The sequence below is a fragment of the Erpetoichthys calabaricus genome, chromosome 15 (assembly GCF_900747795.2).
Source record: "Erpetoichthys calabaricus chromosome 15, fErpCal1.3, whole genome shotgun sequence".
Classification (NCBI taxonomy): domain Eukaryota; kingdom Metazoa; phylum Chordata; class Cladistia; order Polypteriformes; family Polypteridae; genus Erpetoichthys; species Erpetoichthys calabaricus.
This window is the reverse complement of record NC_041408.2, coordinates 15,090,095-15,112,750: the sequence shown is the minus strand read 5'-3', so window position 1 is coordinate 15,112,750 and position 22,656 is coordinate 15,090,095. Positions and strand designations below refer to the sequence as shown.

The 22,656-nt window shown below is 41.5% G+C and overlaps 1 protein-coding gene across 3 annotated transcripts in view; it reads right to left on the bottom strand.

Moving 5' to 3' along the window:
- nphp1 (nephronophthisis 1) overlaps window positions 1-22,656 on the bottom strand; it is a 440,043-nt gene that overhangs the window by 384,951 nt on the left and 32,436 nt on the right. For all 3 annotated transcript variants that reach the window (XR_007933588.1, XM_028820535.2, XM_028820536.2), the window contains exons 10-15: window positions 21,304-21,398; window positions 17,298-17,426; window positions 8,497-8,571; window positions 8,047-8,157; window positions 5,934-6,016; window positions 4,651-4,727 (exon numbers count right to left, since the gene is read on the bottom strand). Coding sequence is in view for 2 of the 3 variants with exons in the window: in XM_028820535.2 (XP_028676368.2) it covers window positions 4,651-4,727; window positions 5,934-6,016; window positions 8,047-8,157; window positions 8,497-8,571; window positions 17,298-17,426; window positions 21,304-21,398 (570 nt within the window). In the remaining variant the exon portion in view is untranslated. The remainder of the gene's footprint in view (window positions 1-4,650; window positions 4,728-5,933; window positions 6,017-8,046; window positions 8,158-8,496; window positions 8,572-17,297; window positions 17,427-21,303; window positions 21,399-22,656) is intronic.

The following is a 22,656-nucleotide window of genomic DNA, read 5'->3' as shown; positions in this document are numbered from 1 at the left end:
TAGCAAAATTAAAAAGAAAAACAAGTAGCAACGTAAATTAACTGGTCATAGCTCTACTTTTTGCTAGTGACTAGAATCCTGAAATAAATTGTCAAAAACACTTTTATTCTTGCTTCAAATATCATGAACTTCTATATGCCCTCATTGAGATAAGGAATCACAGGGTGAACGACGACACTTCAACACAAGACATAACACCTGCCGCTGCCCCGAACAGATGTTTCTGCACAGTGCAGTCGTGCTAACCACCCCAGGGTGACTGTCTGCGTTCCCAGGTTCCATAATAATCTAAATGCTTCACTAACAACTCAAACTGCGGTTGCTCTTCCTCCCTTCTGTTTGAGCACTAGTTCCCTTTTTTATGGGTTTTAAGGGAATCTCACATGTATCTAGGGACAGGGATTGCTTCTGTGTGATAGCACTTTGTGAGATTAATGATCACAATCAGAAACAGAATTCACATCATTGGCCAGGTGCACTAAGGTGTACTAGGAATTTGACTTGATAGTATTGGTACAAGGTACAAGGGCAACACAGAATACCGAAGGTAAATATAAAAAATTAAAATATGAAAATGATAAAATATTATGCAGCATACAAGGGCAATACAAAAAAATGAAGAGACAGTAGGATTGAAATGTCTGGGCAGTCTAGTATGCAAATATACATACTGTAGATACTGAGTAGAAGCTCAGACCTGATTATTAAGAGTATCTGCACATGGAAAAAAACTGTTTAGTTGGCGTGTTGTTTTAGCTTTCACTGCACAAAGACATTTGCCAGAGTAAAGTTTTCAGAGCAGGTGATGCCCTGTGTGAGTCGGATCAGCAATGACACTGACCTGCTGTTCCCCCTTGTCTTTCACTCTTCTTGGAGACCAACTATATGCTATTGCTGGAAGGTGCCAGGAATCCACTTTCTGGGTTTTTCTACTGCTACAAAAGATGGAACAAGGCTCTCCCAATAACAGGAGCTCAATTTATTTACATTAATTCATAACTACCATAATATTATTTCTAGAGGATATATTGAAGGACAGCTGCTTAATAATGGCACAAATAGACCCCCAGCAGCTTTCTTCTCTTGCAAGTGTGGCTTGATCTAAAATAAGATATTTCTTTTCATGTCTTTTATTCCTCTTCAGCCAAAAGAAGATATTTAAGATAAAGTACACATATGCAACAGAGACAATCAGCAGATTTACCAAACTGCAGCCTATTACTTATAAGCAGGACTACACCTACAATTAGAAATTAGGTTTGACTGAAGTATTTATGAGTCATATTTAAGCTTTTGTTTGCATTTGATAACAAACAGTGCTCAAAGACAAATATGTTTTACTATGATTCATATGTAAAATGTTTACAAGGTGTGGCCACCAGAGGGTGCTCCAGCCACCCAAACCATGACACAGACAGATGCAGACACAAGTCTTGCCAAAAAACACAGCTTTGTTCACGTGGGGAAGTAATTTTTGCTCGCTCCCCACAACAGCACTGTATCCAAGCAGGGGCAGCTCTAGACTCGTGGCGGCCCTGGGCAGAGAAAGAATCGGTGGCCCCTTTGCCCGCCAATGTCAATACAGCCCATGATATTCTCATTACGGTAGAATGTTACAATACCACCTATAGCCTACTGCTCCGACTCTAGCGACATTAGTATATACAGCATACTAATTAACAAGAAACACAATATTTTTCAGCCACATTGCCGTCAGCTGTGTCGTTATTTTCTCTTTCTGTTTTATATTCAATATATATTGGCTTGGCGGCCCTGTGCAGGTGCCCAGTTTGCACATGCCTAAGGCCGCCCCTGATCCAAGCATCAAACACAATACGCAGTCATTCTTTCTTTCCTTCCGCCTCCACTCCTAAGCTTCATCCCCCTTCCTCCCTACTCTGACTCTCTGAGTGAAGTGAGGCTGCTCTTTTTATACTGCTCCTGGGAGTGCACTTCATAGTGTGATGGAAGCACCCATGTGGCAGCCCCCAAATAACCCAACAGGGCTGTCCCCGAACTCCAACTCCCATGAAGCCCTGTGGGAATCCATGGAGCCACAGCAACCCAGGAGAGGCAGTGTCCTGTGCATATCTGCTCACTCATTCCTTCCCGTATATTCGGCCTCCCAGCCGGGCAGGGGCCACAATTATCAGTCACAAAGGATAGCATGCAGTATGATATAAAATGTGTTTCCTAGTCAATAGAGTTTAAAAATGGGAAGTTGGAATCATCAACACAAATAACAAATGCAGCCATAAAGGGGTGCAGAGCTAGCAAGGCAATTTCAGAAGCAACAGAATAACCAGAATGGCACAATAAACAGAGAAAGTCCCAAACAAAAACTCTGGAGTAGACAGCGAACCTTATTAACACAGAGAGAGAAAGCTTGTGATTGTGAGACAGCGAAGGCCGTGTAGGGCAATAGGCAGAGCCTTCAATGGAAGCGTGAGAGAAAGAGAGATGCAGCCTGGTAATAATCTCTGTCACTGAGAGTGTATTACAGACAAGTCAGGTAGAAAGCCAACTCGGTTTTGTCACATTAGCCATGCCCCTTTTCATAAATTTCAGTTGTTGCCATCAGGCTGCAGATTTGGGTCCCTAAGGGTAACCGGTCGCAGATGTTCCCAAAGCTGTAAACATTTTGAATTCTATTAGTTGTTGTAGAAATCCCACTGAATGAATTCTGAATTCTTATTACTGTGAACTACGAAAGGTAATTACTCGTTATCTGCGAAAATCCTGAATGTTTTTATTAATAATACCACTTGCTATCAGATTTTGGCTTATCTGTGTAGCAATGCCTTTGGTTTATGTACAGTCTTGCTACAAGCAAACTTCTCTCTAGGATAATAAAGTCTGTTAAACCTAACCTAGCCTAAAATGTAAGCAAATGTTGCTCCATGATGTTAGAGAAAAGGAATCCTTCACACAGAATGGCAGAGAGGCTGATGGGGCAGTACATGCTCTCTGGTAGGACAGTTGGGAGCACCTTGTCTCTTTTAAGAGTGGAGACTGTTAGCAGGTCAGCTGCAGCCCTACATTTCTTTAGAGTGCAGTAAATGGTCCTTAACTGGAAGGAGATCATGTTGATTATTTAAGGCAGGTAGTCCAATGTTTCCGGCATACACAGGAATCCTTTACGAGGCTGCTAAAAGAGAATTCTAGTCTAATATCAGGGAATCAAAACTGTGCCCCCAGAACTGACCCCAGAAGAGTTTTAAAGACAGAATGAGCTAAAGGGGTCACCAGCTCTGGAGTAAGGAATACTAATTGGAGCAACTGTAATTGGCAGCAATAATAATAATAAATTGTATCTATATTTAGTCTTTCCCATGCTGAAGGCACTTAAAACAAAATGATACAGTTTCTGCATACAACAATAAACACAGGATATACAAAAGCATTAAATAGAATAAAAGAAATAATAAACCAGAGTAGAATCATCTTCTTTTTTTGGCTGCTCCCATTAGGGTTTGCCACAGCAGATCATCTTCCTCCATATCTTCCTGTCTTCGTCATCTTGCTCTGTTACCCCCATCACTTTCATGTCCTCTCTCACCACATCCATAAAACTTCTCTTAGGCCTTCCTCTTTTCCTCTTGGCTGGCAGCTATATCCTTAACATCCTTTTCCCAATATTCCCAGTATCTCTCCTCTGCACATGTCCAAACCAACACAATCTCACCTCTCTGACTTTGTCTCCAAACCGTCCAACCTGAGTTGACCTTCTAATGTCCTCATTTCTAATCCTCTCCATCCTTGTCACACCCAATGCAAATCTTAGCATCTTTAACTCTGCCACCTCCAGCTCTGTCTCCTGCTTTCTGGTCAGTGCCACCGTCTCCAACCCATATAACATAGCTGGTTTCACTACCATACTGTAGACCTTCCCTTTCACTCTTGCTGATATCCGTCTGTCACAAATCATTCCTGACACTCTTCTTCACCCATTTCACCCTGCCTGCACTCTCTTTTACTAAATACAATACTAATAGAAATGCCTGAACAAATCACATAATTTATGATATAACACACAAAAAATTATCCTGAGCATTTGGACAGAGACGTAAATTGAAAGACGGGACAGACAGTTAGAGTTAGCTTAAGCTAAAAGCTGTCAGCAAGGTTAGTGTGGAGTACAACAAGATTCTTAGAATCAGAGGACCTTAGTGGGCGAACAGGAGAACAGCAACAGAGAAGGTCTCTGATATAGTCTGGGGCAAGGCCATTTAAAGATTTGTAGGTTATTGATAGAATTTTATACTTGATCCTGTAAGGTGAAGCAGGATGGGTGTTGCTGGTGTGTGTAAGGACTCTTGCAGCAGAGTTTTGAATTGACTGAAGATGTGATAGAAGATTTGAAGAAAGAGAGATTAAGAGTCAAGAGAGACAGAGAAAATGATGGAACGTGTAAAAAGGAGAACTTGGTGTTACTTTGAAGGCAGGCAAGTAGGAAGACTGCACCAAATGGAAACAACCTCACACAGAGACAGGGGGGACATGGAAACACCAAACAGGCAGTGACTGGGCCAGAATTCAATTCCCACCTCCTGGAGCTGTGAGGCAACACTACTAACACCTTTATCACCTTGCTACTGTGAAATAAATGTAAAATACAAATTAACAAAATTAAATTATTCACATCAATACCTCTTCTGGCTACAGAGGGATCCACATCAACTCCTTTCTCATATGGTGTACCTCCGTTCACATTTAGCTCATATGTTCTGCAGTCAAACATAAATATTTGTAATAACAGCATACACATTTATATTTTTGGCTTTTAAATTAAAAATCAGTTAATATGCAGTCTGGAAACAGGGACAAGTAAAATGATTTTCAAGGCAGTAGTATAAGTAAACTGACTTTGGGTAATATGAGGTACTATAAATTACACAAGTGATCCTAATCTCATGACAATGGCACTATCTATCTATCTATCTATCTATCTATCTATCTATCTATCTATCTATCTATCTATCTATCTATCTATCTATCTATCTATCTATCTATCTATCTATCTATCTATCTATCTAATGCAGCTTTAAATGAGCACTGAAAATAAAGAGAGAAAAAAAAATGTTAATATTTTGGCAGTATGTAAAAATCAAAAATGGTGTTACATATTATTTACACATAATGACAACATAATAGAAATGTTTCAGACCATTAAAGGGTGAAGTATGGTAGATGAAAATATTAGTGTAGGTTGATGGGAAAAAAATGGGAAATTTTATCCATTTAAAATTAAACCTACAACACAATAAAGTGTGAAGAAAGTGAAAGGGCCTGAATACTTTCTGAATCCACTATAAATATATGGAATACGTTACAAATTAGTGTAGTAGACAGCTGTACTTTTGAGACTCTCCAATCTCAGCTTTCACACATTTTGAAAAAAGGTCTGTAAATATGGGCTGACCTGAACTGACACTGGCCTCTTCTTGTCAAAAAACTTTTTTTTTCTTTTTTTTCTTTTTTAACTTATTGGGAATCCTGGTCTGGGGTAGCACTACGACTAGAGGATTTAGATATACTTACTTTCACTAGACGTATCCTGTTTTACTTCAGCATTTTTAATACACATTTGTCCAAATATACATTGATTTAAAGTCTGTATTTTTTTAATTAATGAAATTCGCTCTCCCTGAAAAACACTAACATTTTTTTAAAGATATATAATTGAACTCCCAATACAGTTCAGTGCCTTGAAGGGACCAGAGCCTACCCCAGGTGTATCACAACCCTGGACAAAGCACCAGTTCATTATAGGGTACAATCAGTTGAAGTTGTTGTTAGTTTAAAAATGCAATGCCCATTCCGTTTGTGCTTCATATATTCTTGATAACCCTGAGGTAGCGTACATTTTCAAAGGTAACTTACTGCAACACTATTGAACTCATAATGGAAGCAAATGCTAAGTGATATCTTACTTGCTTGGTATTAGAGTGCTATTTGCATCAAAAAGCTTCAGAAAAGACCAGCCACAACTTAACTCCCCCTGCTCTCCTGTGGCCTAAAACAAGAAAACAGAATAATTGTCACATACTATACATAGTGTTGCATGTTTTGTTTTACAGAAAAAATAAAAACAACAGCCTGTCTTACCAGGCAAATGAAATTTAGTTAATTAGTGTAGAGGAAAAATAGTATTGTTTCTTTTGCTTCTGTGTAACTGCAAGGCATGTAGGCCTGACAACGTTTAGTTTTATATTAGAAAACTAAAGTCACGTCAAGTATTAAGTCATGTTAAGAAAGTCAATGCTTTATTTGATTATTTCTCTCTATTATAAAAAAAAAATCCTGAAAGCAAAAGCAAGGCTATGATACGTGATCTTCTCGGAAGACATTTAAAAGACCCACGAGACAAGAGACTTGCCACGGAGCTCTCGCTGGGACTGTAAACATGAGACTTGGTGCCAAGAGATTGTCCCAGGGCTGTCTTGCGGGGACGTGGAACATGAGATTCTTGCAAGACATGCCCTACTTATACAAGATATCATATAAGAGCCCGCCCATCAAAAAACACTCAGTCGTGTAGTACACACAGATCATGTGCTCTCAGCACATATAAAGCATATAAGGACAATACGGAGAATAGAGACCCAAGAGATTATGAAAGCAGTGGAATTCGAAAGGCTCACACAAACGATGGCACGATACACATGCAGAGAAAGGTACAGAATATGAAAGCAGTAAAATTCGAAAGTATTGTAGTGTCCCAGCCAGGTTGAGGGCTTTTTGGAATTAAGTGACTACTAGGTCCGATTGAGAGAGGGTGGAGTACAGCATGGAAGACTGATAGCGGGGTATTGATAGATGCAGTAAGGGGGGGGGGGGGCGTTGCTAGAAGGTTGTGTTTGGGGTTAGGAAGTCGGCGATTGTTCAAGTAAAACGTTTGTGACACTTTTCTTTGTTACTGTAGTGACTGACATGATAAAGATACAAAAGATCGCATTACTGCAAACAAAAGGTGATTAATCATCAGAACCAGGTGTAATTGAAAAAATAGCAGGACAAATCGAGGTCAGAAATAAAAGGCAAAGAGTATACAACAAAGTCTTTTCGCATTCGCATCATTCAATGCACAAAACATGGATTTACACAATAATGGACCATACGCTATGAGAATCTGTGGTCCCGGAACAGTTAAAGCAACGACAAGTTAAATTTCAAAGAATACACAATTCGGTCAGGTATATATTGATGATCACAGAGAAGCGATGCAAATTTTAACAGGCAAAAAGAAAGGTAATGTATATATTCCGCGAATAACATTACACACCAAAGGAGATCGTGATATGCCATTCGTATTAAAATGTTTACAGTTTACCATGAGAATAGCGTTTGCTATGACAATCAATTAATCACAGGGACAAACATTAGAAAAAGTTGGATTATTTATTAGAGAAACAGAAACAATATTCACTCACAGGCAGTTATACGTTGTGTTGTTACAATGTGTCTCCAAAGAATATTGTTTTTAATGAAGCTTTAAAGTAAAAGTGCAAATAATGAAATTGAAACAATTCCAAAGAAAAAAAAATTTTAGATTGTATATCCGATTAACCAAACACAGGGGTTGGCGAGCGAAGCCCCCTAGTATTCGATAGTAAAATCTTGGTTCCGCAATTGCAAAAATCAAATAGGTCATCATTAAGCCAGAATGTTCCAGTAACAGGTTCCGTATTCTCACGGGATTAGGGAGGAAGTAATGTCTTACAATCTCCCAATATTAATTAAAGAAAGCTAGCTTCGTTTGATATTTGGTGCATCACGTTTTGAAAAGCCTGATGTTTAATCAGTCAATCAGAATTGCTATCATGACTGCCATGGGGTCTGTTCCTATTTTCCAATAAAGCTGCTCACTGACCTACCTGACTTTGACCTGGTCTCTTGGCCTCCACATTAGCAACAAAAAGTGAAGTAGGGAATTAAAAAACCCACTTGGACATTAATTGGTTTTTTCAGCTATAAATCCTTAGAGGTTAAAATGCAATTAATGTAATAATATAGAATTATGCTATACAGATGAAGGACACTTACATTCCGAATATATGAGACCCCAAGCTCAAATAGAATTCCAATATCTTGGGACTGGGAATTTGACCTGACAAAACACTCTCCATCAAGAATGCTAGGAAGTATTCCTGTTACCTAGAATGGAAGAACATTTGTAAATTATGTTTTATATCCATAAAACATGAGGATATACATCTGTTCAAATTTATTATTAGTTATTGAGGCACTAGTGAACAGTAATCGGAATAACTGAATTTACATTCTGGTTACGACTTCGCCACGTAAAACAAAGTATTTCTGTCATGCTTCAAATATAAATTATTTTGATGGTTTTATCATTCTTTATTGATTTGATTAGTTTGTCATTAATTACTGCACTTATCACATTATTAAGGTAACTTCAAATGTTTGCAAAAGCATAATAGCTGGTATTTAATGATATTACTTTGTTATAAAAAAAATGTTATTACATACTCTTGGAGAAAAAGTCCAGGTTTTAGGATTTTTTGACAGGTACGTGGCTCTCACAGTATGAATATTACTCAAAACCTAAAAGCGATAAGAATTTAAACAACATATTAAACAAAACAGGTTACCTCACTGAATGGCACAAATAAATTAAAATCTATGAAGCTAAGAACTGTTAGATTGATGAAAACCATGAAGAAAGATACTGGACACATGTGAACAAAGAATACTTTTACAATTTCAATTTGACATTAGGATTTGGTGGGTCTCCGACTCCCTGCACTTTGTACTTGAAAACGCAGGTTAAGGTAATGGTTAGGTTAGCCTTCAAATGTCAGTATTTTATCCTTGAAATTTCCACCAAAAACTAGCAATTCCAAAATAACTAGAAATAAATGTATTTTATTAGATTGACAGTGGAATTACATCACTTAATAATATGAGTATATCTATATTGCTCATTTTCACATATACAGGTTTGTAAAATTTGTTTAGAGCATCTTTGCCAGGGTAAATATAGACAAAATAATCTCATTTGTTTCCCCCCACACATTACAGAAATGGACAAATTTGTTGGTACCCCTTCACAAAAAAACGAAGAACCAACATTTGTCTCTGTAATAACTTGAAACTGACAAAAGTAATTGGCATCCATCATTGTTTATTCAGTATTTTAAAAAAAATCTGACTTTTCTTTAGAGTTTTGATACAACAAAGTATTTCAAATGATAACATACAGTAAATGAAAATGGCATGGTCACAAAATTGATGGGACCCTTAACCTAATAATTTTGTTGTGCAACTTTTAGAGTCAATCACTGCAAACAAGTGATTCCTGGAGCTCTCGATGAGACTGTCAACAGGTAATTTGGCCCACTGATCCTGAGCAAACTGCTCCAGCTGTGTCAGGTTTGAAGGGGGGCCTTCTCCAGACTGCATGTTTCAGTTCTTCCCTTTGATGTTTGATACGATTTAAATCAGGGCTCATAGAAGGCCAGTTCAGAATAATCCAAAGTTTTGTTCTTGGCCATTCTTAGGTTCTTGTAGTTGTGTGTTTTGGGTCGTTATCCTGTTGGAGGATCCATGACCTGCGACTGAGACAAAGCTTTCTGATACTGGGCAGTACATTTTAACTCCAGAATGTTTTGAAAGGCTTGAGACTTCATTGTTCCCTGCACAGACTCGAGGCATCCCGTGCTAGACACAGCAAAGCAAAACATAACCAAGCCTCCTCCATGTTTCACAGTGGGTATGGTGTTCTTTTCCTTGAAAGCTTCACTTTTTCGTCTGTGGACACAGAGCTGATGTGACTTGTGATGTCTCATTTGTCCAAAGGACATTCTCCCTGAAGCACTGTCAATATACATTTTAGCAAATTCCAGACTGGCTTTTCTATTTCTTTCAAAAGTGGAGTTCTCCTGGGTCTTTTTCCATAGAGTCCACTGTCACTTAAAAAGTATTGGGTAGTGTGAACAGACACTGATGGACCTTGACCTTGGAATTCAGCTTTTATCTCTTGGGAAGTTGTCCTTGACTTTTGTCTACCATTCTCACTATCCATCTGCCCATTCTGGGGTTCTTATATCAGTCATGTCCAGCAAGGATGGCTACAGTTCCAAGGACCTTAAACTTCTTAATAATATTTGCAACTATTGTCACAGGAACACCAAGCTGCTTGGAGATGGTCTTCTAGCCTTTGCCTTTAACATGCTTGTCTATCGTTTTCTTTCTGATCTCCTCAGACAACTCTCTCCTTTGCTTTCTCTGGGCCATGTTCACTGTGGGACACACATTGATACCAAACAGCAGAGTGATGACTTTTCTCCATTTAAACAGGCTGAATGACTGATCTTTAAGAAACTCTTGGTTCAGCAATTGCAAAATCAATTAGGTCAGCATTAGGCCAGAAGGTTACAGTAACAGATTCCGTATTCCCATGGGACTAGGGATGAAGTAATATCTTATGATCTCCCAAAATTAATTAAGGAAAGTTAGCTTCTTTTGATTTGGTGACATGTGTGACACTAATTAAAGAAAACAGTGAGTTTGAAAAATCACTGTAATCCAATTATTTGGGATCTTTTCTAGGGGTACCAACAAATATGTCCAGGCCACTTAGAACATCTTTGTTGAATAAGCAATAATTAATCTCTTTTCACACTTGTTTTGCTTGCTTTCACACTTGTCCATGCAGGTACACAGGGGACAATTGAATCTCATTTACAGGTATTCACTTTCCAGGAAACATATAGTACTTTTTCATTGAGCTGTAGGGGTACCAACAAATTTGTCCAAACCTGTATGAGCACTAATTTAGCTTCAAAAGGCCACTTGCAACTCTTCCCCTTTACTAAACGTAGCTGAATAATATCTTGCGTGTATTACACTGGGAAACTCAAAGCTTGCTTCCTATAAAATGTACAATAGCAGATACAGGAATATAAGAAACATGCATATAAAGTCAGAACCACACACACACACACATATACATACATACATACATACATATCTATATATCTATATATATATATATATATATATATATATATATGTATGTGTATGTATATATATACATACATACATACATACATACATATATATATATGTGTATGTATGTATGTATGTATGTATGTATGTATGTATGTATATATATATATATATATATATATATATATATATATATATATATATATATATATATATATATAAATAATATACAGTATATATAAAATCCAGTGTCTGTCCGTCTGTCCAGTTTTCACAGGAGAACTACTTAATGGATTTAGATCAGGTGTTTTCTATAATTTGCTTGAACATTATGGTTGATTTTGCGACTTCTCTCATCGCGTTAAGTATCATAGTTCACTTGCGGTACCAATTTATTTGCATGAATTCAACAGAGGATGCGGGCTGAGGGGAGGAAGGTGGGACCCTGCTCACTCACGCACCAGCCTCTGTTTGAGTCTGTCTACCACTCGCCATGTGTTGGAGTGTACCTTGCCTCCACTCTGCTAGTGATACCTGTTTGTTCAACAAACATTATCATCTACAAATTGTTAAGGAGTAACGTTTGTGACATTTTTGAGAGAGAGATCAGAGCTACGTGTGTTTTAGAAGGTACCTGCTGATTGCCAGAGATATCACGGCTACATCTTTTTCTTCCCACGTGGGGGACGCTCTCCCGTCAGAGCTGAACATGATCAGATACATTGGAGCATACCTACCTTCAGCTTGGCCAGAATTACATTTCTTTTTATTTTTTTTATTTTATTGATTTTTAAAGTTTGTCCTGTTTCACTGCTAGATGGGAGATACCATGGAGGACAGCTAGTTTCTAAATAAATGTAAACTTTTCATGAGCACTAATCCAGTGGTTGAATCTACATCTCGGACGAAGGCAGCTGATGCTGAAACATTGTAATTCATCAACTCATATTAGATGGGTGGTCCCTAGCAGCCAGGCAAGTACTCGATGTAACTCATTACCCACTCACAGGGGCTTTCAATCTAAGGACGTAACACAGTTAGGTATAAACTTAACAAGAGTTAAAACATTTTCAAAGAAATAAAATTAATACATGAAATTAAAGTTTGAAAAGTAAAACCTTTCAATGTATAAAACTCAAACATTCACAACACTGTTCATGATTTTCCTGAACAAGAATTAAAATTGTATCCATGGTTTGAAGGGTATCTAGTTTGGGCACCTAAGGATTATAGATGATATTGTCCTTTGGGCCTAACAGATTTTCATTTCCACCACTCATTGAAATGGTTTAGAACAAGTGTGATGCTGTGAAGTTTCTCCAAATTAGGTGTCAAGGCCTTTTCCTTAATATGAGTGGTTCATTCCTTGCAGTGAAGTAGTGAGCACCTCAGCCTCTAGTTAACAAGTGAAGATAGAGCTGATAGTGAGATTAACCAAGAAGTTACTGCAGCGGAAATAATTTCTCAGACTGGGGTGATTAAGTGGGAGCTATAATACATCTGCAGATAAAACCTTTGTTTATTTGAAGAACTGCGGCTTTTCTGGAATTAGAAGACACAGGTGAATTTGCCTACACATACTGTATAGCTTGGGTGTTCCCTGCAAACTTTTCACATTAGGTGTACCAAGAAAAACCTTCTGAGAGAAGAGCCAGGATTAGGGGATACAGTAAGTACAATGTACATTGGGGAGATCTGATAGGATGGACATGATGGTTCTAACCTTGGAGCCCATGGCTCTGGGCCTGAAAGCCTTCAAAACACCTTTATAATGGTTTTCAAACTGCAAAACATCAGTAACGGTTTTGTAGTTTGTTTTAAGGAATTTTTTTCGATTGTGGCATAATGTGCTTCTAGAATGTGTGTATAGTGATGATTTCAGTCTGACTGAAATGGCCATAGTTAGATAGAGTTCTGTTAAATAGAAGTGGTCTAAAATAAGTCTGATTATTAACCAAACAATTTCAGACAACTAATATTAAATATCCCATTAATTAAGGTGAATAAATTAGGGGTATAAAAAACATTATTACACCCAAAAATGCCACATTCTATGAACTTGAACATCAAAATTAATCAAATACAACAAACTTTAATCTGGTTTTTATTCCCAGACTCTCCTATGTGTACCAAAAATAAAGATTTGACCAAATTCTCTTTAACAAATATGTATATTTCATATTTGTGAATACTAGGTGCTATGCATGTACCCCTGTACCTGTTACATAAGATACACAGCATGGATGATGCCTTGTCCTTTACATGAGAGCAGAGGCTCAGGACTGCAGTCGCACTTGGGTCAACTACGTGGAATTCTAGCTGTTTAACTGCAGGCATTTGTTTCAGAGGGAAGTTACCTCTGGGACCTACCTGGAATACCATAATAATTTGACAGGGCTTAAATGCCCCTCTGGATAGTCAGCAGGTGGACTTGGATGTGGAAGAATACCAAACAAGGATCCAACTGATGGGGGTCGAAGATGTGCGAGACGTGTGAGAGAGAAGGATATTGTAGTGTTTAAAGGTGAGGAAGTGTGTTAGTCATCCACCCAGACAAACATACGGTGCAAAGTTTGTGTTATCTCTGCTCACTGGGAGTGTGAGGGTTTTGTTTTGTCAGTTTTATTTCATTTCTTTAACTTTCCTTACACATTTTCCTTGTGTATTTCTTGCATTAATAAAACACCCCTATTTGACTTTGACTTCCTTTGGTTTAGTCTGGAATGAACAAAGTTCTTCAGTAAGTAATTTCAAACTCGGTACACACATGGTGCATTGAAATTCTTCAAAAAAAGCTAAAGTTTACATAAACAGGTGCAAGGAAGTGTTAATGATGTTCTTTTAAAAAAAAATGTTTTGTATACATTGTGTAACCCAATTTTGCAATAAATTTTATTACATCAATGGTAAAAGTCTGTTGTCTTCCATCCATCCATCCATCCATCCATTGTCTCCCGCTTATCCGAGGTCGGGTCGCGGGGGCAGCAGCTTGAGCAGAGATGCCCAGACTTCCCTCTCCCCGGCCACTTCTTCTAGCTCTTCCGGGAGAATCCCAAGGCGTTCCCAGGCCAGTTGAGAGACATAGTCCCTCCAGCGTGTCCTGGGTCTTCCCCGGGGCCTCCTCCCGGTTGGACGTGCCCAGAACACCTCACCAGGGAGGCGTCCAGGAGGCATCCTGATCAGATGCCCGAGCCACCTCATCTGACTCCTCTCGATGCGGAGGAGCAGCGGCTCTACTCTGAGCCCCTCCCGGATGACTGAGCTTCTCACCCTATCTTTAAGGGAAAGCCCAGACACCCTGCGGAGGAAACTCATTTCAGCCGCTTGTATTCGCGATCTCGTTCTTTCGGTCACTACCCATAAGTCATGACCATAGGTGAGGGTAGGAACATAGATCGACTGGTAAATTGAGAGCTTCGCCTTGCGGCTCAGCTCCTTTTTCACCACGACAGACCGATGCAATGCCCGCATTACTGCGGATGCCGCACCGATCCGCCTGTCGATCTCACGCTCCATTCTTCCCTCACTCGTGAACAAGACCCCGAGATACTTGAACTCCTCCACTTGGGGCAGGATCTCGCTACCAACCCTGAGAGGGCACTCCACCCTTTTCCGGCTGAGGACCATGGTCTCGGATTTGGAGGTGCTGATTCTCATCCCAGCCGCTTCACACTCGGCTGCGAACCGATCCAGAGAGAGCTGAAGATCACGGCCTGATGAAGCAAACAGGACAACATCATCTGCAAAAAGCAGTGACCCAATCCTGAGCCCACCAAACCGGACCCCCTCAACACCCTGGCTGCGCCTAGAAATTCTGTCCATAAAAGTTATGAACAGAATCGGTGACAAAGGGCAGCCCTGGCGGAGTCCAACTCTCACTGGAAACGGGTTCGACTTACTGCCGGCAATGCGGACCAAGCTCTGGCACCGATCGTACAGGGACTGAACAGCCCTTATCAGGGGGGCCGGTACCCCATACTCTCGGAGTACCCCCCACAGGATTCCCCGAGGGACACGGTCGAATGCCTTTTCTAAGTCCACAAAACACATGTAGACTGGTTGGGCAAACTCCCATGCACCCTCCAGGACCCTGCTAAGGGTATAGAGCTGGTCCACTGTTCCGCGACCAGGACGAAAACCACACTGTTCCTCCTGAATCCGAGGCTCGACTATCCGACGGACCCTCCTCTCCAGGACCCCTGAATAGACTTTTCCAGGGAGGCTGAGGAGTGTGATCCCTCTGTAGTTGGAACACACCCTCCGATCCCCCTTCTTAAAGAGGGGGACCACCACCCCGGTCTGCCAATCCAGAGGCACTGTCCCTGATGTCCATGCGATGTTGCAGAGGCGTGTCAGCCAAGACAGTCCTACAACATCCAGAGCCTTGAGGAACTCTGGGCATATCTCATCCACCCCCGGGGCCCTGCCACCAAGGAGTTTTTTGACCACCTCGGTGACCTCAGTCCCAGAGATGGGGGAGCCCACCTCTGAGTCCCCAGGCTCTGCTTCCTCATTGGAAGGCATGTTAAAGGCATTGAGGAGGTCTTCGAAGTATTCCCCCCACCGACCCACAACGTCCCGAGTCGAGGTCAGCAGCGCACCATCCCCACCATATACAGTGTTGACACTGCACTGCTTCCCCTTCCTGAGACGCCGGATGGTGGACCAGAATCTCCTCGAAGCCGTCCGAAAGTCATTCTCCATGGCCTCCCCAAACTCCTCCCACGCCCGAGTTTTTGCCTCAGCAACCACCAAAGCCGCATTCCGCTTGGCCTGCCGGTACCTATCAGCTGCCTCCGGGGTCCCACAGGACAAAAGGGTCCTGTAGGACTCCTTCTTCAGCTTGACGGCATCCTTCACCGCCGGTGTCCACCAGCGGGTTCGGGGATTGCTGCCACGACAGGCACCGACCACCTTACGGCCACAGCTCCGGTCAGCTGCCTCAACAATAGAGGCACGGAACATGGCCCATTCGGACTCAATGTCCCCCACCTCCCTCGGGATGTGGTCGAAGTTCTGCCGGAGGTGGGAGTTGAAGCTACTTCTGACAGGGGGCTCTGCCAGACGTTCCCAGCAGACCCTCACAACACGTTTGGGCCTACCACGCCTGACCGGCATCCTCCCCCACCATCGAAGCCAACTCACCACCAGGTGGTGATCAGTTGACAGCTCCGCCCCTCTCTTCACCCGAGTGTCCAAGACATGTGGCCGCAAGTCCGACGACACGACCACAAAGTCGATCATCGAACTGAGGCCTAGGGTGTCCTGGTGCCAAGTGCACATATGAACACCCCTATGCTTGAACATGGTGTTCGTTATGGACAATCCGTGACGAGCACAGAAGTCCAATAACAAAACACCGCTCGGGTTCAGATCAGGGGGGCCATTCCTCCCAATCACGCCCTTCCAGGTCTCACTGTCATTGCCCACGTGAGCATTGAAGTCTCCCAGCAGAACGAGGGAGTCCCCAGAAGGTATGCCCTCTAGCACCCCCTCCAGGGACTCCAAAAAGGGTGGGTACTCTGAACTGCTGTTCGGTGCATACGCACAAACAATAGTTAGGACCCATCCCCCCACCCGAAGGCGAAGGGAGGCTACCCTCTCGTCCACCGGGGTAAACCCCAATGTACAGGCTCCAAGTTGGGGGGCAATAAGTATACCCACACCTGCTCGGCGCCTCTCACCGGGGGCAACTCCAGAGTGGTAGAGAGTCCAGCCCCTCTCAAGGAGATTGGTTCCAGAGTCCAAGCTGTGCGTCGAGGTGAGTCCGACTATATCTAGCCGGAACCTCTCAACTTCGCGCACTAGCTCAGGCTCCTTCCCCTTCAGAGAGGTGACATTCCACGTCCCAAGAGCCAGTTTCTGTAGCCGAGGATCGGACCGCCAAGGTCCCCGCCTTCGGCCACCACCCAACTCACACTGCACCCGACCTCCTTGGCCCCTCCCATAGGTGGTGAGCCCATGGGAAGGGGGACCCACGTTGCCTCTTCGGGCTGTGCCCGGCCGAGCCCCATGGGTGCAGGCCCGGCCACCAGGCGCTCGCCATCGAGCCCCACCTCCAGGCCTGGCTCCAGAGTGGGGCCCCGGTGACCCACGTCCGGGCAAGGGAAAACGCCGTCCAAAATTGTTTTTCTTCATAGGAGGTTTGTTTAAGTCTGTTGTCTTGTAATTCTAAAATCATTTGGGAGAAACAGGTTAACATCCTATGAATATGAAGCAGGAAGCTAATCAAGTATACAGGACAAAAGAATACCTCATGATAACATTTAAATAGCTTCAAAGGCAGGACTTACTGGGAAAAAAACAAAAAACAAACATACCTTGGTGCCATCAAACACACATAGCCTTACATGTCTGCTAAGAACCTGAATACTTGTCCCAGGCAAAGGAATCATCTTACAACTCCACAAAGTAAAGTTGAGGGAAACACGGGTGGGCCTGGCTCTTAACTACAAAGGATAAAAAAACAGAAAATTCACACTATCGGTAGATCGAAAATTACTGAATCACTTCAAAATAGTGTTACAAGAAAAAAAAATTCCCCCTCGCTGAGGGATGTTAAACTTAACACATAATCTTCTTTGTGTCTCACTTACAGATTTGAGTTTAACGTATGCTGTGATATCCATGGCCACTGAAAATCCACTTAGCCAACAAAACTGTTATAGTGTTCTGTATATACCCACGTCCTTGTGCCTCAACCCTCACACATTATTTTCATTTAAACATTTCAAGCTAGTGCCGGGAGGCTTTCACCTCACAAGTTTTTCTTTCTTCTGCTTTCTTATACATGTCTCTGATTGTCCGTCATATCAGTTTGATTGTTTCACAAATTGCGTGAGGTGGTGCTGGTAATGTCGGGAATATTTATCAGATTTTCATATCATCGTATCTGTGATGTGTCAGCAACGTTGCTTATAGACTATGTTTCGGATCACATAATATCAAAATTAACAGTATGCTTATTAGAGGTTAGTATTATCCCTTGCCACGGTATTCACATTTGGGGTAAAACTTTACTACCCAGCCATGTGGTAACTTGTTACAAATATGTCCGTTCCCAAAGTTTAAGAAACACTGCCTTAAACAGTCTCAGCTAATTCAAAATTAAGTCTGAAGAAAATCATCACATTAAAATCTGGACATAAATTAAAATATATAAAGAAAATTTACATAAATCTTAAATTTTGTGAAAACACAACACAAGGGCAAAAATCACAATATAAGCCTATGAAAGGGTGAAACATCCTATATATATATATATATATATATATATATATATATATATATATAATGTGATGGACCGCTAGGGCGCCTTCGTCATAGAAGAACCAGGGGAGAAGGCTTATTCGAGACACTATCTCCTGTGGCCACCACCAGGGGGCGCCTGGACCTTTCCCGAACCCCTGGAAGTGCTACCAGAAGAACCTCATTGGACACCTTGAGTCCTTCCAGGTGTCCTATAAAAGAAGCCAGCCACCATTACTCAGCGAGCCAGAGTTGAGAGGAGGGGGACGAAGCTTGTCAGGAGAGAAGTGGAGGCAGATAAAGAAGAAGAAGAAGGAAAGGCTTTGTGTTAGACTGTGCATTTGGTGGTTTCTGTACTGTCCTATGGACAGCAGTGAAAAAAACTTCCTCACGTGAATAAACGTGTGCTGTGTGGCAAACTTGTGTCTCTGCCTGTCTGTGTCAGGCTTGGGTGGCTGTCCACGCCCCTGGGCTTCATAACAGTCACTGATCAAATTATTAGCAACACTACATTAATACTGGATAAGGCTTCCTTTTACTCTAAACAGCTTCTTCATGGCATGGATTTCACAAGATGTTGGAAACATTCTTTTGAGGTTCTGGTTCATGTTGACATGACTTCATAATGCAGTTTCTGCAGATTTGACAACTGTACATTCATGGTGTAAATCTCCTGTTTCCCCACATCCTAAAAATGTTCTATTAGATTCAAATCCAGTGACTGGTACGGCCACTAAACAATATTGAACTCAGTACCATGTTCATAAAACCAGTTTGAGAACACTCATGCTTTGTGACATGGTAAATTAGCCACATTGTCAGCAACAATACTCAGGCTGTGATATTCAAACGATGATTGATGGGTATTAACGTGCCCAAAATGTGCCAGAAAAAACATTCCCCACACCATTATACCACCGCCGTCACTAGCCAGGACTTTTGATACAAGGCAGGTCGGTTGTGGGTCTTCATGCTGTTGGCCCTAACTTCTGACTCCTACCATCTGTGTGCCTCAGCAGAAATCAATATTCATCAGACCAGACTATGTTTTTCTAGTATTCAACTGCTCAGTTTTGGTGATCCTGTGTCCAGTGCAGCTTCAGCTTTCTGTTCTTGGCTGACAAGAGTGGAACAGAAGTGGTCTTCTTCTGTTGTAGCCCATCTACATCAAAATTTGACATGTTGCATTCTGAGATGCTTTTCTGTTCACCACAGTGGTGTAGAGTGGATATCTGAGTTACTGTAGCATTTCTGTCAGCTCAAACCAGCCTGGTCAGTCTCCTCTGACCTCTCTCATGAACAAGGTGTTTCCATCTGCAGAAGTGCCACACACTGGATGTGTTTGTTTTTCACACATTTCTGAGTAAACTGTAGAGACTGTTGTGTGTGAAAATCCAGGGAGATCAGCAGTTACAGAAATACTCAAATGTGTCCATCTTCCACCAACAATAATGCCACAGTTGAAATATCTAAGATCACCCATTCTGGTATTGTGAACATTAAGTGAAGTTACAAAGCAAAGAGATCAACGGAGGATGCTGTGGCCACAGCCCTTCATGCTGCCCTGACCCACCTGGAGCAGCAGGGGAGTTACGCCAGACTGCTCTTTGTAGACTTCAGCTCGGCGTTTAACACCATCCTCCCACAACGACTGGTGTCCAAACTGGCAGATCTGGGACTTCCATCACTCACCTGCAGTTGGATACTGGACTTCCTGTCTGGTCGCTCCCAGAGGGTCAGGCTGGGTCTCCACACATCCACTGCTCTCAGCCTCAACACTGGGACGCCGCAGGGTTGTGTGCTCAGCCCGCTCCTATACACCCTCTACACATATGACTGTGTCCCCACTCACCATAGCAACAAGATTATAAAGTTTGCGGATGACACGACGGTGGTCGGACTCATCTCGGGCAAGGAGGGTGAGCTAGCATACAGGGATGAGGTGGAGCGACTGTTAGAGTGGTGCACAGTCAATAACCTGCTCCTCAACACCAAAAAAACGAAGGAGCTTGTTATTGACTTTAGGGTAAACAAAACTGACATCCAGCCACTCATCATTGGCGGGGCCTGTGTGGAGAGGGTCCCGGTGTTCAGGTTTCTGGGTATGGAGCTGGAGGATGACCTGACCTGGAGCACCAACACCAAGGAGCTGCTAAAGAAGGCGCAGCAGAGACTGTATTTTCTGAGAATTCTCAGAAAGAACCACCTCCCAAAAAATCTACTCCTTGCTTTTTATCATTGTTCCATCGAGAATGTGCTCACGTACGGACTGTGTGTGTGGTACGGCAGCTGCACTTCCTCAGAAAAGAAAGCGCTCCACAGGGTCGTCAGGATAGCGGAGAGAACAACTGGTTGTACCCTCCCCACTCTGGAACACATCTACACATCCCGAAGCCGCAAAAAAGCAATAGACATTTCACAGGACTCATTACATCCCGGTCATTGCCTCTTCCAGCTTTTGCCATCGGGCAAGAGATGCAGAGCTATGAAAACCAGGACAAACCGCCTTAAAAACAGCTTTTATCCGAAAGCAATCATGGCCCTGAACTCAGAATAAAACTGCTCCATAATATTCTTCCAATGTGCAATATAGACCTTAAGTCAACAAGTGCAATTTGTATATTTATTACTATTCGGTTTGTTATTATTTTCTCTCTTCTTGTCTTTTTGTCTTTTTAACTCTTATTCCTCACACTGAGTCGATTGCACCTTCAATTTCGTTGTTCCTTTGTAAAAGTGACAATGACAATAAAGATCTATCTATCTATCTATCTATCTATCTATCTATCTATCTATCTATCTATCTATCTATCTATCTATCTATCTATCTATCTATCTATCTATCTATCTATCTATCTATCTATCTATCTATCTATCTATCTATCTATCTATCTATCTATCTATCTATCTATCTAAGTTTCTGACCAGTATCTCTATGACTTTATGCATCACATTTCTGCCACATAATTGGCTGATTAGAAAATTGCATGGATAAGCAGATGTACAGTTGTTCTTAATTTGAGTGTATACAGGAAATAGTATTTGCTCTAAAACATTACATTACACAAGTCTACTTACACTTCCTTTTTCAGCATCCCACAGCAGATCTTTAAATGTCAACTGAGAATTACTGAATTCAGGCTGAAGATAGTAGCTGGGTCTAAATTGTAATCCTAAAGAAAAAAAAATTTAGAAACAAAAACACGTCACATTACTTACATGAATATGTAGTACAGTAAAAATATTTTTGCTCCTTTTCCTGATTTCCTTTACTAATGCAAATTCCAGACACGGAATACAGTACTTCCAGGTCTTTGAACAAAATGTAATAAAGGTCAGTCAATCATTTTCTAACCCGCTTATTCCTGAACAGGTTCACGGGGGGTGATGGAGCCTATCCCAACTAGCATAGGGCACACGGCAGGAACAGTTCATTAGATAGGGCACTAATCCATTTCAGGGCAAACACACACACACCTACATCCCAAAACACACACAATGAACAATTTAGTATCGCCAATGCATTTAACTTGCACGTCTTTGGAATGTGGGAGGAAACCCATGCAGATATGGGGAGAACATGCAGACTTCATGTAGGGAGGGCCTGGGACATGAACCCTGGTCTGCTTCCTGCAAGGCAGCAGCACTACCACTGTGCCACCATATGCTAAAGGTGCTTTTTATGTGATAGTAGATTCATATTAAACTGCAGATGTGCTAAGTTAGTAAATTTTTGTCTTAAATTCTTTGCAAGCTAACGATTCTGTTCCATGATTTTCAAGTACAAAGTAGAGTCCGCAGTATTTACAGGAAGAATAATAGTCACTCTGCTGCTAGAGGACAGTAAAAAATCATAATGTCTTGGATTTTTGGGAATGCAACATCACATGACCAGGAGTATGTGTCTTCCAAAATGGAGTTAAGGGGGCTCCTGTGCATAATTTTTAGGAAGAGTGAACTTGTTTGCATAAGGACTAGGTAGCTTATGAACCACATAAGGGGTCAACAAGAATGAAAGTACATTGAGGCCAGTGTTTGTGTTTTTAAAATAGCAGTATTCAGGGAGAAGACATGCGGGGTGCTGATCTTGAGCATGTGTCCCTTTAAATAATACACTTGTATTAAAAGATGTATCACAAGCCAAGACAATCGGAGAAAACCAAAGCATGGTACACATGGATGTTTTTGGATCATTCTCCCCTTTATTTGTAATAGGGTTTCCAAAGATAAAGCATAACTTCACTTCTTTCGGAGGCCATGTGAGAATAGAGATAGGATCTTATTTAAATGAGGGTTAAATGGTATAGAAAGGGCATCTGTAAGAAAGGAGTGATCGAGAGGTTAGGACAGTGAGATTCTGAAATTGATTGTGAATTTAAGGCAACCATATTACTTCCTCCGCACTGAAAAGTAATTGAAGTTTTCATTATC